At 43.1% G+C, this 20413-nt stretch overlaps 1 protein-coding gene across 4 annotated transcripts in view; it reads right to left on the minus strand.

Moving 5' to 3' along the window:
* Positions 1-20413, minus strand: part of Fermt2 (fermitin family member 2) — a 70880-nt gene that overhangs the window by 4165 nt on the left and 46302 nt on the right. Inside the window, exons 4-14 of one of the 4 annotated variants that reach the window (XM_029468773.1) lie at positions 18806-18940; positions 12960-12992; positions 12430-12655; positions 12119-12221; positions 9293-9400; positions 5881-6015; positions 5165-5214; positions 4014-4138; positions 1878-1984; positions 1519-1740; positions 39-62 (exon numbers count right to left, since the gene is read on the minus strand). In XM_029468773.1, the coding sequence (XP_029324633.1) occupies positions 39-62; positions 1519-1740; positions 1878-1984; positions 4014-4138; positions 5165-5214; positions 5881-6015; positions 9293-9400; positions 12119-12221; positions 12430-12655; positions 12960-12992; positions 18806-18940 (1268 nt within the window). The remainder of the gene's footprint in view (positions 1-38; positions 63-1518; positions 1741-1877; positions 1985-4013; positions 4139-5164; positions 5215-5880; positions 6016-9292; positions 9401-12118; positions 12222-12429; positions 12656-12959; positions 12993-18805; positions 18941-20413) is intronic. The other 3 variants (XM_021181733.2, XM_029468774.1, XM_021181734.1) reach the window with 3 other exon arrangements.

A 20413-nucleotide genomic window follows, 5' to 3' on the forward strand; every position in this document is an offset into this window, starting at 1 on the left:
GTCCTCTATTTGCACAAAGGCAGCAGGCCTTCAATTACCATCTGCTTTTTGCATCCTTTTTCCTGGAAGGAGAAACAAAAGGTTGCCATCCAGGGCCCTGGGAGCTAAGGCCACGCAAGCATTATGTCCTTTCAGTGAGGGACTGCAGTGCAATTCTTTCATTTATAGTTAAAAGCTCATTCTTACTCAAAGTCATCCTGGCAAGTTTAGCTAATACTCACAGATTAAGTAGGAAGCTATGCTGACTGTCCTGTGCCCTGGCAAGGGTCACCTGCAGTGAACCTCGTGCCTAGGAATCTCAAGCTACAGGGCAGCAATGTGAAGACCCAGCCTCAGAGACTCCTTAGAGGAGCGCAGGGGCCTTAACCACAGGCCACACACTGCTCTTGTCACCAAACAGAAGAGTCCAGGTCACATTTTTGTCTACAACTCGAAGACAGAAAGCTATCATCTTGGATGCCTGACATCTATGGAAACAATCAAACTGCCAAGGTCAGAGGCCATCTGAAGGCAGGAGTTCATTTTTAGAAACTCGTCTCTTTGACCAGTTCTTCCCTGAGTGAGCAGTCAGTGCCTCCTTCCTTCCTAACTCATCTGCATTCCACAGGGCTCCCGGGGCAGCACTTCCGACATTCCTCAGCACACACTCCCACAGCCTATGACTGGGGGATAAACAATGTCCCTTCTCTGACGCAGCGGCCTCTGAACCGCAGAGACCGGTTCTGATTAAAGTTCTGAACGTTTCTGTGGAAAGCTAAACGGTTTCAGACTCATTTAATAAAGTTATGTTTAAAATCTAAGGAAGGAAATGTTCTGTTTGGACCTTTAATGTTTTAAAATTATTTCTGAAAGATAAAAACTAAACTCAGTAAAAATGATTTATTTATTTTAGAAGCATTCCCTGCTCCCCCACCTAATCTGAATCCTTCCTTTTATGGAGTGCTATTCAGTGAAGGGAATCCTGGGGGCTCTCAAGTCAAATTCCCCTGCAAAGGACCTTTTGTGATGCATCAAAGAGCCATTTTCCCAAATAGCAAACCTTTTATGGTATTAATTTCCAGGACAGGAGTTCTAAAGAGTGGACAAAGGCAGTGAATTTTAAGTTAAAATCGATCAGACTTTGTAACCCTGGGTAAGGTTCTATTAGGTTTGACTCCGGTTAAGACAGTGATGTGGGATAAACTATCTCTACCACATAACAGTTTATTTCTAAAGGTAGAAAAACCTTCCTCAGCAAAACCAAGAATGAGGTCCTCTGGGCACGAGCTGAATGTGTGAATGTGCTTCTCTGCCCTGTTTCCACAGGGAAAATCACTTCCTTGTGCTGAGCAGAACAAACTGGCTTTATCTATTAACTTTACAGGTGATCTTAACAACCAGTTTAAGCTGACCTCCACCTCCCCTATTTCCTGTTTTATATTCTACCAAAGCTGGTGCTATCTTTCATTTAACAGGAGGAGCAGCGTTTAAAGCATGAGCACAAAGCGATAACCCAGCAGGTTAGGCAGAATGAAGTACCTGTTTGCTCTTATACTTCTTCAGGTACCGCGGGGACACCAGACACTCGGGGTTGATGTCGGTTGTGATCTGGTCAGGGATCAGCTGGGGGTCTGGGTTCAGATGCTGCATTTTCAGGAAGGAAAGAATGTTCTGAACCTCCAGGTTGTAGGAGCTGTCTGCCATGGTCTTGCCTTTGGAGGCTAACCTGCAAGCTGCCATCCAGTGTGCGTACTGCTTCTCCTGTGGGAAGCAAAACTGTCTCAGACTGCGAGAGGAAGGCACGTGGTGTCTAGGACCCAGGTACAGAATGTAGGGTCATCGGGCCAACACACTTAGGAGTCAGAAAGGTAAGGCTTGTGTTTAATTGGAAAGCTTACATTATCACAACGAAGCCAGATCTCATTCATGCCCTCTGCAACCGGAATTAGGAGTTTTATGTTAAATTTCTGGCCTGAAATGTTTACATCCGGAGTAACTTCACATCCTAGAAAAACAAGTTTAATTACAGAAATGCATAAAAGAAATCCTGAGCCCACACAATAGCTTCATTCTCTGAGGTCTGACTCTGCTGAACTGTGCCCATTTTCAGAACACCCCTATTCGGTGGAAGGGAACTTACTCCAGCTTTGGCACTCAAGTGGGCGCAGAGCAAGGATTGGGAAATGCGGACCTGGACTCAGCTCTAGCTCCAGGGAAATGTTTAAACCATTAAAAGAAAGAAAGGGCACTTTAGGTAGAGTCCTAGTCTTTCTAGGAACAATACTACATATAGTCACCTTATAAGGCCTTTTGTGGAACTTTTCAAACAAGGGAGAAGTGATGTGGTGAAGTTAAAATAAATGTGTGAAGGTACATAAATCTACTCTAGGTGATTTAGAGTTAATAATTCTGTCAACAGTCCTTAAAAAATATCAAGAACTGAACCAGGGAGTTTTTTCTTGTCATATCAGAGCCAACCACGCTGAGTGGTTACATTTACCATGCAAACGACCATCACATTAGCACCTGTAGCACAGGTCTCCCCATCCATTCCCCATACCCAAGCTTCTCTCTCCCTAAACCCTGTTTTATGTTCCAATCACCTTATCCCCATTTCTGCCCAACCGCACCCGCTGGGGAGTTCCTACCAGCGCCTGTCTCTGTTCCACAGGCCCCTACCACTTACTGTGTGTGCAAGGGGAACCAGGACCTAGAGCGCACTGCAGCACACACTTTCCCGTGAGTTCTATTAGGATCCCCCTCTGCATCTTGAGTCAGACCCCATTTACCCCATGACATTCACACCACCTCCTCCCCCATGACCTTTTCTAAACTATCATTGCAGGGTACTGGGAACTGCACTCAGGGTCTCACACGCTACCACTGAGTGCCACCCAGTCCCCCGATGGAGAAGTAAGTGTCCTTCTACCTGAGCCTGTGCAGCCATCAGGAGCAAGAAGGGAAGAAGTGACAGAGGCCACCAAGTCGGCAAATGAACCTGTAGCTGCATCCATAGGCCAGAATGAACAGACTGAGCTAGGGGCTGGAGGAGGCATAGCTCAGCAGGAGCTCAGTTACAGCCGCCTCTTATTTCAGCTCCAGTGGATCTGATACCCTCTTACCTGTCTGTACACACAGACACAGACAGACACACAAACATATGCACACATACAAGCACACTTAAAAACGAGATAAAGCTTTAAAAAATACTAAGTAAAAAAGCAGAGCTAACAGCTGAGCGGGTGCCAAGGTGTGGCTCAGGCTGCAGGTGCTCTGTAAGGGGGCACGTCCCTTCAGCTCCAGTCCCTACATCTCAGTCAGCTCTGACAAGGGAAGGGAGACTCAAGGCAGCTAGGAGCCTAACAGAGACATCCTGTGCTTGCCTAGGGGAGAGCACAAAGTAAGGATAAAAAAGTGGATAGGGCCGGGCGTGGTGGCACACGCCTGTAATCCCAACACTCGGGAGGCAGAGGCAGGCGGATTTCTGAGTTCGAGGCCAGCCTGGTCTACAAAGTGAGTTCTAGGACAGCCAGGGCTACACACAAAGAAATCCTGTCTTGAAAAACAAAAACAAAACAAACAAAAAAACAGAACCAAACAACAACAACAAACCCACCTCCAAAAACACCTGGATGAGGAAGAGGGAGACCAGGCCCTCATCCCTAAAGAGGCTGTGGCCGTGGAAAGTGAGGTTAAGCAGGCTGACCAGAACCAGCCTATGATCAGAGGCAAAGAGCAAGCAGGAAGCTAACAATCAAAGGAGAAACCAGAAATGCACACGTGATAACCAGGAGGCTGAAAATGAGGGCACCCTAATGTGCTTAATGCTCAAGATTAAAAAAGTCAAATACTTCAGCTCCAGTTGGCCCACAGAACTGTAACAAAATATCCACACGCAATTCAAATCCAAACTGGAGAACCAAAAACCTTTAAAAACCTGAAAGGTGTAAAGAAAGTGCCAGGCAGGGGCTGGCAAGTGACATTTACTGAAGGACATTCACTGACAGAGTTCCAGAGGTCACGAGGGCCCCTACCTCTGAGGTTCATCTGATGAGCAGGTGTACCACTGGACTCTTCTCGGCTCTTATAGCAGGAGATGGACGTGTCTTTGAAAGTGCACCAGTACTGCTTGTACCCCTTTAAAGTCAGCTTCTTAGGCCTGTGAGTCAGACAGAACGGAGACAATAACCACTCTGAAGTAACTTTGCCAGGGCTATGCTTTAGCAGTTACATTTCCCAAGTGTTGGAAAACACAAGGCCAATTTCCCAGGCGGAAATCATCTCCCTTTGGCCGTTTTCTTCCTGGTGCAGGCTGCTGGTGTGCGCTCCCTTCTCAGTCTAGTCCACCACATCCCAGTTAGCGAGCGGGTGGAGAGCCCACAGCCCCCATGGCCCCCACTTCTAAAGTTTGCAAAGGTCCATGTGCACCAACAGCCTGCAGAGGCAGTGGTGTCCGCAGCATGACTGCTGCTGAAGCCTCTGCATCCTATGTCCTCAGCGTGAATGCAGGGAAGGGGAGTCTAATCCTGACACAAACATGCCACTCCAGTGCCACACACAGAAGATGACCTAGTGAGGGTACAGGTAGATGCAAGGTGCGGAAAAGGAACAGGGTGGAAACAGTGGCATTTGGAAATCTTGCTGTTGTAAGTGCTGTACACTGTGAGCTGTGATATTATGCTGCAACAGTTGCACAGCACAGGACAGTAGGCAGTGGGCACTGCATCTTTGTCTCCTTTCTGCCTCACTGTCTACTCGGCTCTCAGTTTTGAGGATTACAGGTGGGTGGTTTAAAGGTCTAGAAAGATTTACTGGGACTTTGTGGAAAGGGCTCAGGAGCACATGAGCACAAGCTAATGGAGTCTGAAGCTTGTAGCAAAGAGCTAAACTGGCAGTCACAGGGCACCATGTGAGCCCACTGGGGTCAGCCTCTATCACCAACTATATGATACAATCAACCTTGATGCTTTTAAGATCAAAATCAAAAAAGATTAAAACAATGACTGCTGTGGTTTTAATTTAATGAACATGATTACCTTAATTTTAAGTGTTTAATTGGTAAATCTTATAGATTTGCTTTACAAATAAATTTGACAAACTTCCTGCAAACGTAAATACTGTGAACATGGCTATAAAACAGACAGTTCTTATTCATATGTGACATCTCTCCCACTTCTGTACTTACTTGAAAACTTTAATATAGTCAGCAAGTTCTGGGATTGAAGTAATGTCACCCTAAGGAAAGAATTCAAATAATATTTCTCTTAATTAAAAAAAAATCTAGTTTGGTATCTGATATAAAAACCATGCTTACTTAATATTCAAAATTCATATGTTAAAGACTTCAAGGATATGATCATGTTACATGGTTTTGTTACAAAAGCATTTAGGAATAGTGTAGAAAGTTAAAAAATTTGAACAAAATGGCAATCTGTTCAACTACAAGAATATATTGTTACTTCAAAATATAGTTGAAATTGTTTTTAGCAACATATGGAAATATTATAAATCATAATGACACTGAGAAAATGTTTCTTCAGCAATAACTCATTCATTAGTTTTAAAAATAAGCATTATTTAACCGCTACTGTGAGCCTCATCTCTCCAAGGAGACTACCACATGAATCTTACCATGACTTGATTATTCTTTCCTCTGGAGAAATGCCTTCCCACCACTTGCAAAACAAGTGTTTGTGTTGGAAGCCCTAGCTCCTGGTAATACTATTTCTTCACAAAAGGTTTCCTGGGGTGAAGAATGAGGCCCTGGGGTCAATCTTCCCACCATAAAAAAACTTCTCTGTAACTTCCTGAGAATCCATGACTGGCTTCTGTAAAGAAGCCACCTTGCAGGTACCTTATCTGGCAATGGGAAACCCACACTGAGGTGAAGAGCCACCCTACCAGAATTGTTGATGTTTTCCCGCCTTCCAAAGTGATCTCCAGGTCAGAAAGGGCAGCGTCAACTTCATCAACTTCTTTGTCACTGTTGTTTAAATGATTTTCTGATGTCATGATTGACAGCTTATTGATATGATACTGAAACCACAATAACATGTTGTTGAAATGAGTAACTGCAGAACTTTAAGATGAAATTACTACTTGACTCTGTATTGGACACTGTCATCTGATTTGCAAAGACAAAGCATCAGGCTGAGGGGGATGGAAGAGGATGGTTCAGGAGCTAAAGCACTTGCTGCTCTCACAGAGGACCGAGGTTTGATTTCCAGCACCTACACAGCTCACAGCTGTCTCTGTGGGTCTGGTGGATTCATCGCCCTCTTCTGGTCTCCACAGATACTGCATGCACATGTGCACAGACAAAATGTAGATAACACATCAAAGTAAGCACAGTGTCCTGGGACTGGAAGGATACAGCGCTGGGCCATAGCGCCGCCGGGGATCACTGTCACAGCCCTACAGAAAGACTTACTCGAATGAGCACAGTCTCTGTATACACACAAAAGAACTCGGTCTCTGGTTCCCTTGGTGTGAAGGGAATTTACAGTACATGAGCAGGGTTTCTGTTGTCTGTTGGTTGGTTGGTGTCCACCGACTGGAACAGGGCCTCATACAGATGCACAGCCCATGAAGGTTCAGGCCATGCATGAAGTCTTCTGTAGGGATGAACTAAGCCATTTGTTCTACGTTACTGGAAAAATATTAACCCTCACTGCTCTACAGTTCCAACCACTCAGGACAAAGAGGAAGCCAGCTCCGCTCTCCCCAGCTCTGATCCAATACTTTAGAGCTATCTAAGAATAGGAAACTGTTTCCATGTGTCAACAGAGAATGTGTGGGGACAGTTACATAGCCCTTCTATCTAGCTAGGAAACAGTCTTTGGTTTAGAATTTCCTAAAATATAAAATGGTTGACTTTAAATGTGCATAGTAACTCAGAATGCTCACAATATAATAAAGCTCTGATGTCAAGTCAAGCCTGAGAGATGTTATACAGAGATCAACAGAATCTGGTGTGGCTGCTTCTCAAAGTGTAAGTGGCTCTGAACTTCTGAAGAATCCATTTACCTGATGAAGTCTATCTGTAGGACACTCAATGCAAAGACCTGCAGCCTATCACCAGTGTCCTGTATTCTAACACTCAGTAGTAAACCTTCAAGTGGGCAAATGTGATATCTTTAAGGTAACACACCCTAGAGATCCTGACTTGGCCTGAAATCTGCATTAAAAAAAAATTATTTATTATTATCTCTAAGTACACTGTATCTGTCTTCAGATACCAGAAGAGGGTGTCAGATCTCATTATGGATGGTTGTGAGCCACCATGTGGTTTCTGGGATTTGAACTCAGGACCTTTGAAAGAGCAGTCAGTGCTCTTAACCTCTGAGCCATCTCACCAGCCCTGAAATCTGCATTTTTACAAAGTACTCCGCTGATTTTGACACAACAGGCCTCAGAGAGTCCACTGGAGGGGTCCTGGCTGTGGACAGACCAGAGTCTAGCTTTGCTTCCAAAGGCATATGGAGTGCCAGCCAAACATTACAGCATACACTTGTAACCACAGGCTTTAAAAGCTATACTAATAACGTTTTTGCATTCACAGTTTATTTTGAATTGTCAGTCTTTTGGATTTGTACTCTAAAACTCCCTCATTATAGTTATCTAGATTCCAAAATGGTTCAAGAGGGCAATGCCTGAGGGCCTTCAGTTACTGCGAATGGAATCTAAGTCTCGATGGGACAGATGTCAGTGGCAGAATGCCTGCTTAGCATGTGAAGGCTTTGGGCTCAATCACTAGCACATACCAAAACAACAACAGAAGACAAAAGAACAATGCTCTACAGCAACATCTATGGTGGTAAAACAGACATGCTTCACACATCTGATGCTTGTTTTTGGTAAAACTTCTACCAGAAAACAGGAAGTCTGTATGCATAGTGCAAAAGAAATTTAAGTCACTCAAGTGAGGCTCCCAATGAACTGCACCCAAAGTTAATTCAGGAAATTCTTCAGACAGTTGAATCTACCCAGAAACAGTGTGAGATTCTTAACCAAACGCTTTTCACCTCTCTACAAGTGATGAACTAGTCAGTCGGCAGGCAACAGCGTGCCTTATGCTCTTTGCCTCCCAGCAGTGACTCTGCTTGCCACTGGGAACTTCCTGTATGCTGGTGCATTCGAAAGGCTGAGAGCATTTCTGTGTTCTGAGAACAGAAGTAAAATCTCTACAGAGATAGCTTCTTAACTGAGGGTCAGTCCAGCTTCTCCCACTTCTATTTAAAGAATACCAATTGCACTGGAACCTTAGGGAAGACTAGACTCCCATCATAACCCAGGAGTTCTTGCCAAAGCCCCACTCAGACACAGTGAAATATGAAAGAGAATCAACCTGGTGACAAAGATGTCACTGCTTCTAAGAACTATGATTGGTCTAAAGCCACTGAGGGTAGATCAGCAATGGGAGTGGATAGTTAGTTTTTGAATAAGCACCCCTATAATTTAGAAGCATATGGTATCTAAGGCTCACATTTGAAAACATACTGTTAAAGAAACAGTATCTTTCACTTAATTACTAATCATAAAAACACTTATGTTTATCTTAGTCTCTTGAACTCTTATTACTTAAGTCATTATTCCTGCCACAGCAGGCTGGAAATGTGCCTTATCATCAATTTAATACTGTCAGCTTTTTATTTCCAAGAGAAAAATCGAGTTAACTTCAAATTAGTATATACTTGGAGGGAAAAGAACAATTTTTTCCCCACAAGATTCAGGAAGGTAACCAAAAGTATCATTGATTCTTATTTTAAACAAAACAAAATCATGTTTGTTTTACTTTTGTAAACGTCCACATTCAATGTCTACAAGTTTCCATTCATTTATTGTGTGTGCACGCTCCATGCACCATGCACGTTTACACATGGAGTTGAGGACTTTAAAACCAAACAGAAAAAACGGCCAGTGGTGGCACATACCTTTAATCCCAGCACCCAGGAGGCAGAGGCAGGGGCAGGTGGATCTCTGTAAATTCAAGGCCAGCCTGGTCTACAGAGCAAGTTCTAGGAGAACTAGTGCTACATAAGACCCTGACTCAGACTCACAGAAGTCCACCTCCCTCTGCCTCCCTAGGGCTGGGACTAAAAGTGCCATATGTCCAGCCTCAGAAGGCAGTCTTTGGGACCTGGTTCTCTCTTCCACCAAGTAGGTCCTGAAGATCAAAACTGGATTATCATGTTGGGTAGCAAACATCTAACTGCTGCATCATCTTGCCAACCCTAAGTGCAAATGCTTGCATAATCACTACGCCACTTTTCTCTCTCTCCGGTAAAAGTCATCCACTGATCCTTCTGTTTACCTGCAAGGCTGCGAACATCATCATCTCTTCTTCCGTGCATTCAATCTCTTCTAGGAGAAGAGCCCACTTGGCTTGCTCGTAAAGCTGATTGATTCTGATGGCATCATACTGCAGAACAAAGGAGACACGGCCTGTAACACAGCGTTTCCAATACCAGAACGTTTTCAATGAGAGATGGCTAAGCAGTTAAGTGTGCATACCACTACTGTGGAAGAACCCATATAGGACAGCTCACAATTGCCTGTAATTTGAGCTCCAGGGGGTTCTGACACCTCTGGCCTCTGTGGACAGTGGTACTCACATATACCTACATTTTAAAATAATAAGTCTTTAAATAGTCTTTTTAAAAAATATTTTATGAATGTTTTGCTCTTGTGTATGTTTGTATACTACATGCAATGCCTGGAACCTGTTGCGTCCCCTGCAACTGGTTGTGTGGCGCTGTGTGGGTGCTGAGAAGTGAACCCAGGTCCTCTGCAAGTGCTCCTAACCAGTGTTCTATCTCTCTAGCACCCCTCACTCACCTTTCTGAGACAGAGTCTCACTATGTAGCTTTGGAGAGCCTGCAACTTGCTATCTAGACTAACTAGACAACCTCCTGCCTCTGCCTCCTGGTTGTTGCCATTAAAGGCATACATCACAACGCCCAACTTAATACTCACTTTTAAAGCTTGGCAAAAAGTGAATATAATTTTTTTCCAGCTTTATAGTATCAAAATAATTCTAAAAAAGGGGAAGAGATCCATTAGTGTTAGACATAAAATATAAAAGAACTGCTCAGGGATTTAGCTCAGTAAGTGGAGGGAGTTGCCCAGTGTGACAGAGGATTTAATCCCCAGCACTGAAGGGGAAAGGGGTTCACGTAACAATTGTTAAAATTTCAATGTAAGAAATCTAACTTGAAGCAGGGTACGGTGGTACATGTCTGCCATCCTGGCACCCGAAGGCTAAGGTAGAAGACCCTTCACTTCTAGGCCAGCCCAGGCTGCACAGATCTTGTCTCAAAAACAAACAAAACAAACCTCATGAAAGTGGGTATTGCTGCAGCCTTGTAATCAGCAGCCATAGTCTGAGGGATCGCAAGTTTGAGGCCAGCCCGGATTTTATATTAAGTTCCTGGCAGCCTATGCAGAACGGCTGGACTGGCTCAAAGACCAAACACAGAACAAAGGGGGGGGGGAATGAGATATATAGTTGGTAAAATTAAAACAAAGTACAAATAGAGATAGTTTTTAACATTGTTATTGCGACTTGCCACAATAAAACCCAGTGAGAACAAATTAATTACTTTGGAAAATACCTTGTTCACAGAGAGAAATACCCAAGGAGAAAGACCCTCAAAATGGGGAGTTATTTAAGTATCCAAAGCAGACAGTATATACACAATTTGGGAAGTATGTTTATCTATATTATTAGACTCTCCATTTAATTCTATTAGCAAAAAGTAATGCTCTTAAAATGTTAATCAAACATTCCACCCCAACCTACAACTAAAAGTAAATATGATGTGGCCAGAAAATAAATCTTTTATAGTTCTATTATATATAGTTTAATATATACGTTAAAATATATGTGTATGTGTGTGTGTGTATGTATCTATGTAAAGAATTATATGAGCACATAATGTAAGACACTGCATCAGTGGTTTTCAGCCTGTGGGTAGCAACTCTGGTGTGTGTGTTTGTTTATGTGTGTGTGATTTAACACTTTCACAGGGGCTGCTTAAAGCCATCAGAAAACATACTTACATTACCATTTATAACAGTAGCAAAATTAGTTACAAAGCAACAACAAAAATAATTTTATGGTGTGGGGTCATCACAAGGTGAAGAATTACCGGTATTATGGGATTGAAGCATTAGGAAGGCTGCACTAGCTAGAGTATAATTCAGACACAATAAGACAAAGCAGCGAGCCAAGTGCCTCTCGCCCCAAAGAATCCAAACCTCCATGCCATCTGGTCTTGGGGAGAAACAGATTTTCAGAGCAAAGTTAAATTGCAGCAGAAAAGCAAAGAGTTAAAGCAGACTTGCCAGTCACAGAAATTATTAGTTGTTAGGTAGGATAACCATGTAGGTGCTAAGACAATACAAAGCAGGCTTGGTGCACACCTTTAATCCCAGCACTGGGGAGGGAGAGGCAGGTGGATCTCTGTGAGTTTGAAGCCAGCTTTGTCTATATAGAGAGTTCACAGGATAGTCAGGGCTACCCTGTCTCAAAAAACAAACCAAAACCCCAAAACCAACCAACTAATCAGCCAGTCAAAAAGAACCCAAAAACAAAACAAACAAACAAACAAAAACAAAACAAAATCAAAACACCAAAAAAAATTACAAAAAGTGATCTTTCAGAAAAGTATTTTTTAATCTTAAAAAAATTACTTACATACATTGGTGCTTTGCCTACATGTATGTTTACGTAAAGGTATTGGATGCCCTGGAACAAGAGTCACAGACAGTTGTGAGCTGCCATGTGGGTGCTGGGAATTGAACCCAGGTCCTCTGAAGAGCAGTGCTCTTTAACTGCTCAGCCATTTATCTATCCCCAGAAAATTATTCTATGCCTTACAACATACTCGAAGATGATACATTTTTTAAAGTGACCAGTACCTTTGAAACACACAAAGAAAATATAATTACCTTAACAAAAGAGAAGAAAATGTTTAAACATGGTCTCAACCTAGGAAAATACCAGATTTACTCAGAATATAAACACCTTTGCCTAAAGGTCTAGTTTTTTGAGTATTATTCAAAACTTGCTATAGTTTCTTAACACTCAGATGAGAAGTGGAACAGAAGTAGAAAGAGCTCTTTAAGTCCTTGGTACCTTTGGATTCAAATCAAAAAAGCTGTAGTACTTGAATCGGAGCAGCAAGGCCTCGTTCTCCTTCACATCTTGCTCCATGAGAGATCTTGAGGAGTCTAGCCACCTGGGACAAAGCAGGAACAGCACTGAACACTGCAGACGAGCTCACCAAATCCCCCACGGTGTAAATTAAACTTACCCACGGCCAGGCTGGTACATGCCTTTTTAAATTAATCCCAGGGCTTAGGAGGCAGAGTCAGGAAGTTCTCTCTGAGTTTGGAACCAGCCTGGTCTCTAAAGAGATACCCTGTCTCAAAAAACCCAAAACTTACCCTTGGTTGGTTTTTGCTTTATCAAGAAGAGCTTGAGGCTTGAACATTTTTGCCAGTATTTCTGGTGATGTTACTGGCTGACTGACAGCAAGTATGCCAGGATTGCCTTCTGACAGGGCACTGTCACCAAACCAGGCAGAAGTTGGTGACAAGGGGCTTCCATCATGAGCGTCGTAAGTAGGGGTCATTGTTTTACTATAAAGTCCCGGGCTTGAATATATGCTTCCTAGTGAGTGAGAAGAGATGGCTGTCAGGAGCGGGTCAGAATCTTAGTGCAGTCAGGACACACACTACAGTAGGAAGCACACTGAGCCACAAGCTTCAATCTGGAAGGAAAGCTTTAGTACATTATTTACCTGCCTCGAAACACAAAAGAACTCTGCTCGTACATTAGGACACACAGTACCAAAGCCGTGAGAGTGTAATTAAATTGGCAGAAACTCTGAGGAAAAAGCCAGTTGGAAGGGACTAGGGCTATGGCTGAAGCGCGCAGACCGACACACCGTGTGTGTAACTGTGGTGAGGCTCACCTTTCAGAGGGCCAATGTAAAGAACATCGGTGCCTATAGGAAAGGAAAGAAAGGAATTCAGAAGGCAGAGGAAAGGCAACACCAGAAGACATAAGAATGAAAAGAAACGGGAAGAAGGAAAACAGACCTGCCCCAGTTGTGACTCGTAAGTAGCCGAGTCAACAACCTCAGGAGCGTCAACATAAATCCATCATTTTGTCCACTGCCAAATGTAGCTATGCTCTAATCAAGCATACCCTGATTTGGTTTATGTACAGCCGACCTAATAAAGTCAGAGGCATCGCCTCACTGATCTCAGGACCCTCAGTGACAGCTACAGTAAAGGTCACATAAAGAAAAAACATTAGCTAGTGATCAATGTTCTTTGACTTCAATAACATAATTACGGCGACCAAAGACATCGAGTAAAGACATCTGCCTTAACTCTGTTATATTTGGTCCTGTCCTGGTTTTTTTTTTCCCCCTGAGACAGGGTCTCATACCATGGTCTAGGCTGGGCTCAAACTTGACTCATTTTCTGGCTATAATCATGACTTAAAAAAAAAAGAAAACGTGCAATTGCTGTTACATGGTTACTGGACGTGGAAAGAAGAGTAACCGTCCACTCTCCGCCATCATCTAACTGGAGACCATGCTTAGGAATCCTCCTTCCTCCCACCCCCGTGAGCACAGAAGCTATAAGCTAAGAAGTCACAGTGAAATGAAGGACTTGCACTGAACGTGAGCGGATCTTGTCAGCCATCTGCATCTGACCTGGTATCCCCGTGTTCTGTGTTGTGCTCAAACAACCTGTCCATCTGAACGCGGAGACGGAGAGGAGGCCTGAATTCTCCACCTTGAAAGCAGACACTGGGACACAGCCCTGAGGTACTGTTCACTAGGGAATCATTTTCAAACTTCAAATCATGTGTCCATACTTACCAAAGGCAGGAGTCACTGCCCCAGCTCACTTGGGCAGAGAGTAATTCTGCTAAGGAGTACAAAGAAATACAGTACGGGAAATATTAACGTCTAGGCAGAAACCTGTTTATTTAAAAGAACTGTTAAATACACCTTTCACTAGAGTCAAAATATTGACCCTCTTCCCACTAAAATAATATACTAGAATTATTTAGAACCTAGTAAAATTAAAACTGACCACTCTTTAAGGAGTTTCCCATACAGAAAGTATGTTAGTAGAGCCCCCCCAGGCCTCTTCACTTTCAATTTCCTGGCGTTTGCATTTTACATACCAGTTTCAATTTGTCTTATGAATACTCTAGGATAACAACTCATTTAGTGTCCCAACGAATTTATTTTCTCCCTAGAGAACAAGCTGTAGCCCCGAGGCTGAAGGCCTTGGTCACAGTCATGAGCTAGCAGCTGCGGAGCCATGCCAGGAACCAGCCCATCTTGGTCGCCTGCACACAAGCTTCCCGTCCTGCAACTCCAACCATTCCCAAGCCTTGTGCGTCTGACTGCTTAGAATCTTGGTGCCACGATAAGGGAAGCCTCGGTAAATAGTTCTTGTACTGATTTCCCAATGCTAGTTGCACTGCAGGGTCAGAGGGTGTGCATAGTTCAAATTCCTTCAGGTCCAGCTCAAAGGCTAACACTAACTATCTTGTTTTCCTCTTTGCCTGTGTTTATATAACAAACATTGCAAAGAAAGAAGAAAATAAAGAAATGGCTGGCTCTTGAAAGGGAATAGCCAAAGAGTAAGTTTAAAAATAACTTTTACTACTAGCCTAGCTTATTTTCTGTATTATTTGACTTTCTTATAATGAAATTATATTCAGTATCTGACTTCTGTAAAAGAAAATATGAAGCACATGAGAACATATTACTGATTGAAGAAATCCTTCTCTCTTTCTCTCTCTCATAAATCTCACTTTAATTGGGAAAAATAACTTGAAGAAAATTTCAACCTTTAGTATTTGAATATTGAATACCTTAATATATACATCTTTTGTTTTTTAAAGAATAGGTTTAATAGCATTTTGATACTTAAAATGGTCAAGATCCAGATAGGAAAAAATTGCATCCTACATAAATAATCTTCCTAGTAAATAGAATGCTGATTATATTCAATGTTAGTGTAGAACCCAGATTTTCTTTTTTCTAGATGCCTTCTGATTTTTTTTCCAGGAAAAGTTTCTAATGAGATCATTTCCACTTATATAATAAACTGATGTTAAGTTCCTTTGAAAATTAACCACCAGACTGCAAAAGTGTTCTTTCTTTGAAAAACTGTTTTCAGTCTGTGTGGTAGTGCATAGCTGTTGACCCCAGCTGTGGGGACTCTAAGACAGGAGAACGTTCCATCCAGAGTCCAAGCCAACTCTGGCAATAGTGAATTCATGCCAAGGACAGCGATGTAGTCGTTAGAATTTATAGTGTATGTGTGTATCTGTTGGCCAGGCAGAGTGGAACCTGACAGATACAGGTTATACACACACACACACACACACCTTTGTTTGCATTGAGAACACACAGCTACATTCTTGCCACTACAAATTAGACAGCTATGCAGAGGAAGAGCCTGTATAGCTTCTTTATGGCTCGCTTGCTACCGATTTTTCTACAGAACCAGAGTGTGTTATAAAAGGGGACTATCAATCTCGATGACCACGGCTCAGCCAGCCCTTCTGACAGCCATTATTAGAGAAAGAGCCTAGATAATAAACCACGACAACTCACCCAATGCTTCCCCCGCAGCCAATGTCTACAGAAACAGCTCTCATACTGTGCCTCTCATACTCAGAAGCTACTTCCAGCCACTTCTGTGTCTTGGAATTCCTGTGCACACTGAGAGTCACCATTGGTTTCTGGGCTACAAAGCTCACTCAGCTTCCCAGCTTCCAGTACTCAAGGCTGACAAGATCTTTCACGCTGCAGCTTCTAATGTGGATGGCCACACACTGTGCTGATTACTACATATACACTGCGCGGTATAAAGAGTCCTTAAGGAAATGAAGTTTTTTTCTTTATTGTAATCAAAGTTTTTAAAAAAAAAAAAAAAAACTCAGTCAAAGCTAGATTCTGGCTTTTGTGTCCTCAGTAGTGGAGTATGTGGTCACATGGTCAGAGCTTTAGCTTTTGGGTCAGACCTGACAGAGCTCACGTCTGTCTCCTTTACAGTGTCTGATCCCAGGCAACTGACTCAGCCTGAGTTTCTCATGCTATTACTCAGAACCGAGTCGAGTTACACACTAGCTCTGCATGTCCTGTTCAGAAAACAAGCTGCTCAAGGAACGTGGCCCTTGACAGCTGCAACCTTTCAACACAACCCTGGCTTTCCCTTCTTAAAAAGATGTAAAGGAACTGCAGATGGCTAGATGGGTCCAACTGATCTTCCAGACGACCCAGGTAGAGTCCCAGCGTCCACATGGCAGCTCACAGCTGTCTGTAACACCAATCTAGGGGTTCTGACACCCTCCTCTGACCTCTGTGAGCACCTCATACACACAGTATGCACAAACATGCATGCAGGCAAAACACCCACACCATATAAAAGATAAATCTCAACATTAAAAAAAATATTTTAAAAAGTCTCTTGTAAAGCTGTCCAATGGTGTCTTTAGGACACTCAGAGCTGCTGGAAAAGCCAAGCCTGAGTAAAGGACTAAGGAATGATGTATGGTCCAGAAATAAAGATCGGCTATAGTCTGTGTGAAAAGGAATTCACCGGTATTAGGCAGGGGAGGAGAACAGCATGAATTCTAAACTACAGCGGACCGTGATCTCTGTCCCCACACAAAGAAGAAAACCTAGCGGATGTGGTGGCTCAGGCCTACAGGCAGAGGAGGGAGGACTGAGGGTCACCACTGCGGTATGTGAGGTCAGAATGACGTACACCGTGAGCTCCAGCCCAAGCTACACCAAGGCTCCACTCAACTGAAAACCAGAACCAACTCGCTGAAGTAAGGAAGGAGCAGTAACTACCATGGAGCACGAGGACAGAGGTGTGAGAAGCGACTCTGGCGACCAGCCTCGTCCTAGCGCTTAAGAGTAATCTTATCACTCTGCTCTCTCTCAGAGGACCCCAGTTTGCTTCCCAGCACCAGGCTGGGTGGGTCACAACCGCCAACTAGTAACTCCAGACCCTGGAGATCTGACCCAGTGTTTGGGCATCTTCAGGCACTGCACACACAAGCACTCCCCTCCCTCCCCCCACATACACTTATATAAAAGGATTCGGAACTCTGGCCAGCAGACACATACTAACATACACTTTTAGCCCTACATAAAAAAAGTGAAAAAAAAAAAAGGAGTATGTGCGTGTGCGTAGGTATGTGTATTTATATACATATTTATGTTTTGAAGACATTATCTGGCCCTAAAGAATCCCTTCTTTTCTCTGGAAGTGATCTTCCACTGTTATCTGTTAACACTGGGTGACTTCTAGGGCCAGGTCCTGTCCATGTGCTCACCTGGGCTTCTAATCCTGGCTACCCTTCAGAGCTCCTGCAACTGTCTTCATAACTCCCTAGGGTGGCCAACAGAACTCAGAAACTCCCTCCCTCCATCACACTTCATAAGGAAGGGAGTCTACTCAGGCACAGCCACATGGAAGAGGAACGTCTTTTACCAGGATGATCTTTGCTGCCATCCTACTTACTATAAAATTCTGACTTCTGCCACATCTTTAATCCCCGCACTCAGGAGGGAGAGGCAGGTAGGTCTCTGTGAGTTCAAGGATAGCTTGGTCTACACATAGAGAGACGCTGTCTCAAAAAAAAAAAAATCAAACAAACTTAATTCACAAAAAAAATTCCTCAACCCATAAAATTGAATATACCCTGAGATGAGTAATATTGGCCTCTGAATTCCTAGCACGTTTTCTAATTCATTTAGCATTTATGTTTAACTCCTTTAAATGTCTTGTTTGTATTTCTCAGAATCCAGCCAATGCAGAATATTAACAGTACAAGCCCTTTCTAACTTTCTTGTGCTCCTTAGTTCCATCCTCCTTAAAATGTGGGTCGTTACCCAGCTACCTCAAAGGCTGGGGTGAGAATCCAGTTTCCAAACTGCATCACACAGCTATGGACAACGCATGATCTGTGCCTCAGTAGAGTTGGCTTTCATCTCCACCAGGACATAATTTAAGTGGCCAGGAATGAATTACATCAAAGCCAAGTCCAGATATCTGCAGCAGGGAAGGATCTCAAGTAATGGTGGTCAATGGAAATGTGGCAACCATGATGTTGATGGGTCCAGAACTAAAGAACCATTAACCCATTTAGTCTTCCAGTGATGAGAATCACCTACCTGCCTGATGTATGCCAAATAGAGTGGGTTTTAGCTTAAAGCAAAAAGGGCGAGGGACTCCCTTTGTGCAGGGAGTGCACAATTATTAACATACAACTCACTAAGCACAGAAAGTCGTAAGATAGGAGAATTCCTAATTCAGCTTGGGGAGGAATGAGTGGGAATATGAGGACACTTCTCAAAGGAAGGACTCCTGAAGAAAAAGGTAGAGATGCAGAAAGACCAAGACATGCAGAGCACAGAAAGGTCTTAAGAAATTAAATAAGGTTTTAGGTACTAATGTATCAACAAAAGAGGTTTTTTTTTTTTTTTCACGTTCTACCTATAAAAAAGCTTTCAATTTCTGCAAACTAAATAACCGAGTCCAACTGTAGAGTATCTTTTTTAGACTCTGTGATCAAAGAACCAGGCTCCTTTTTCATTGATCCCATCAGTAACATGAGATGTGATGACAGGCAGGGTCTCAGCTCTGTTACTGAGGAGAGAGGCTGAGGGGCTGGTCCACTCTCCTGACCTCTCTGAGCCCATACCCTTAACAGTAGACACACAGTTTAGGAGCCTCACGCTCTGCCTTGGTTGAGTCTGGGACTCACCTGATCCAGGCATGATAAGAGGTCCTTCCAGCTCAAGCGCTTCATCTTCAGACTGGTCATCTAGCTTTTTCTTTTTTTTCTTTGTGGGATCTCTGGGTTTTTTTAAGAGAGAAAGTTCTTCGGGGTGTCTTATATCTGTGAAATGAGAAGAGGTCAGCACAGTAAGTTTATTTAATCTAGTTTGAGGTATGAATTTGTCATTTCCCTCTGTGTTTATGGATGTCAGCATTCTGTCCAACACCCATATCGCATGGAAGACTGACATATGTGATGTGCTAAAAGTCCCCAAATGGACAGCAGAAGACTGTGTTTCGCTCACACGAGGCCCCGGAGAAAATGAATCCAAAGCACTCCTAATTCATTATTAGAAGGTAAGTGTAATGACCTCAAGATTGGACAGAGAAATCTACGGGGCACACAAGGAAAATCCACTAGAATGGGTGGTGCACGCCTTTATAGTCTCAGGCAGGTAGATCTCTATGAATTCAAGGGCGGTCTAGTTTATACAGTGAATTCCAGGACAGTCAAGACTACATAATACACTATCTAAAAAACACTGTCCAAAAACCATAAAGAAAATCCTAGAATTCTATTTATTCATTTTTATCCAAGATTTTGTACTATGCATTTTCTTTTAGCTTTATGTGCATGGGTGTTTTGCCTACATGAATGTCTGTGAGCCACCATGTGGGTGCTGAGAATTGAACTCTAGACTTCTGAAGAGCAGCCAGTGCTCTTAACTTCTGGGCTCTTTCTACAGACCCAAGCAGATATTTCTTACATACACTATTAACCATGTTTCTGAATTGCAAGGCCCATCATTAACCCTCTCCCAAAATTAGTGGGACCTCAGTCAACACCCCCATGGTTGATAAGCAGGTTAAAAATTGTGTGTGCGGGCAGTGGTGGCACATGCCTTTAATCCCAGCACTTGGGAGGCAGAGGTAGGCAGATCTCGGAGTTCGAGGCCAACCTGGTTTACAGAGTGAGTTCCAGAACAGCCAGGGCTACACAGAGAAACCCTGTCTCGAAAAACAAAAAACAAAACAAAAAATTGTGTGTGCATTTGTGAGATCATGAGTACATGTGTGGAGACCAGTGGTCAGTCAACACCAGGCATCTTCCTCAACTGCACCCAGTCCCCAGCACTGCTGTCAGAAGTGCATGGCAGCACGCTCGGCTTTTACATGGACGTCCCGGATCCAAACTCTGGTCCCCAGGCTTATGCCTTAAGCTAACTCCCCACCCTCACAGGTTATAAACTTAGAAGAAAATGGAACAATCCGAGAAGGCAATGCATTCCTTTTTTAAAAAAAAGTTTTTTTTTTCTTTTTGAGACATTATATTTTATTTTTAAGTCATAAAAAATTTGTAATAGTTAAATGCCTCTTAAATATACATGATGTCTTCTGAAGCTAAAAGCAATATTCACCCAACCAGTTTTTAAAATCTATTTGGTACATTAAACATGATAGAAGTAGAAAAAAAATCTCTCTCTCTCTCTCTCTCTCTCTTTTTCTTTTTTTGATTTTTCGAGACAGTGTTTCTCTGTGTAGCCCTGGCTGTCCTGGAACTCACTCTGTAGACCAGGCTGGCCTCGAACTCAGA

Source organism: Mus caroli, chromosome 14 (genome assembly GCF_900094665.2).
Source record: "Mus caroli chromosome 14, CAROLI_EIJ_v1.1, whole genome shotgun sequence".
Lineage (NCBI taxonomy): Eukaryota > Metazoa > Chordata > Mammalia > Rodentia > Muridae > Mus > Mus caroli.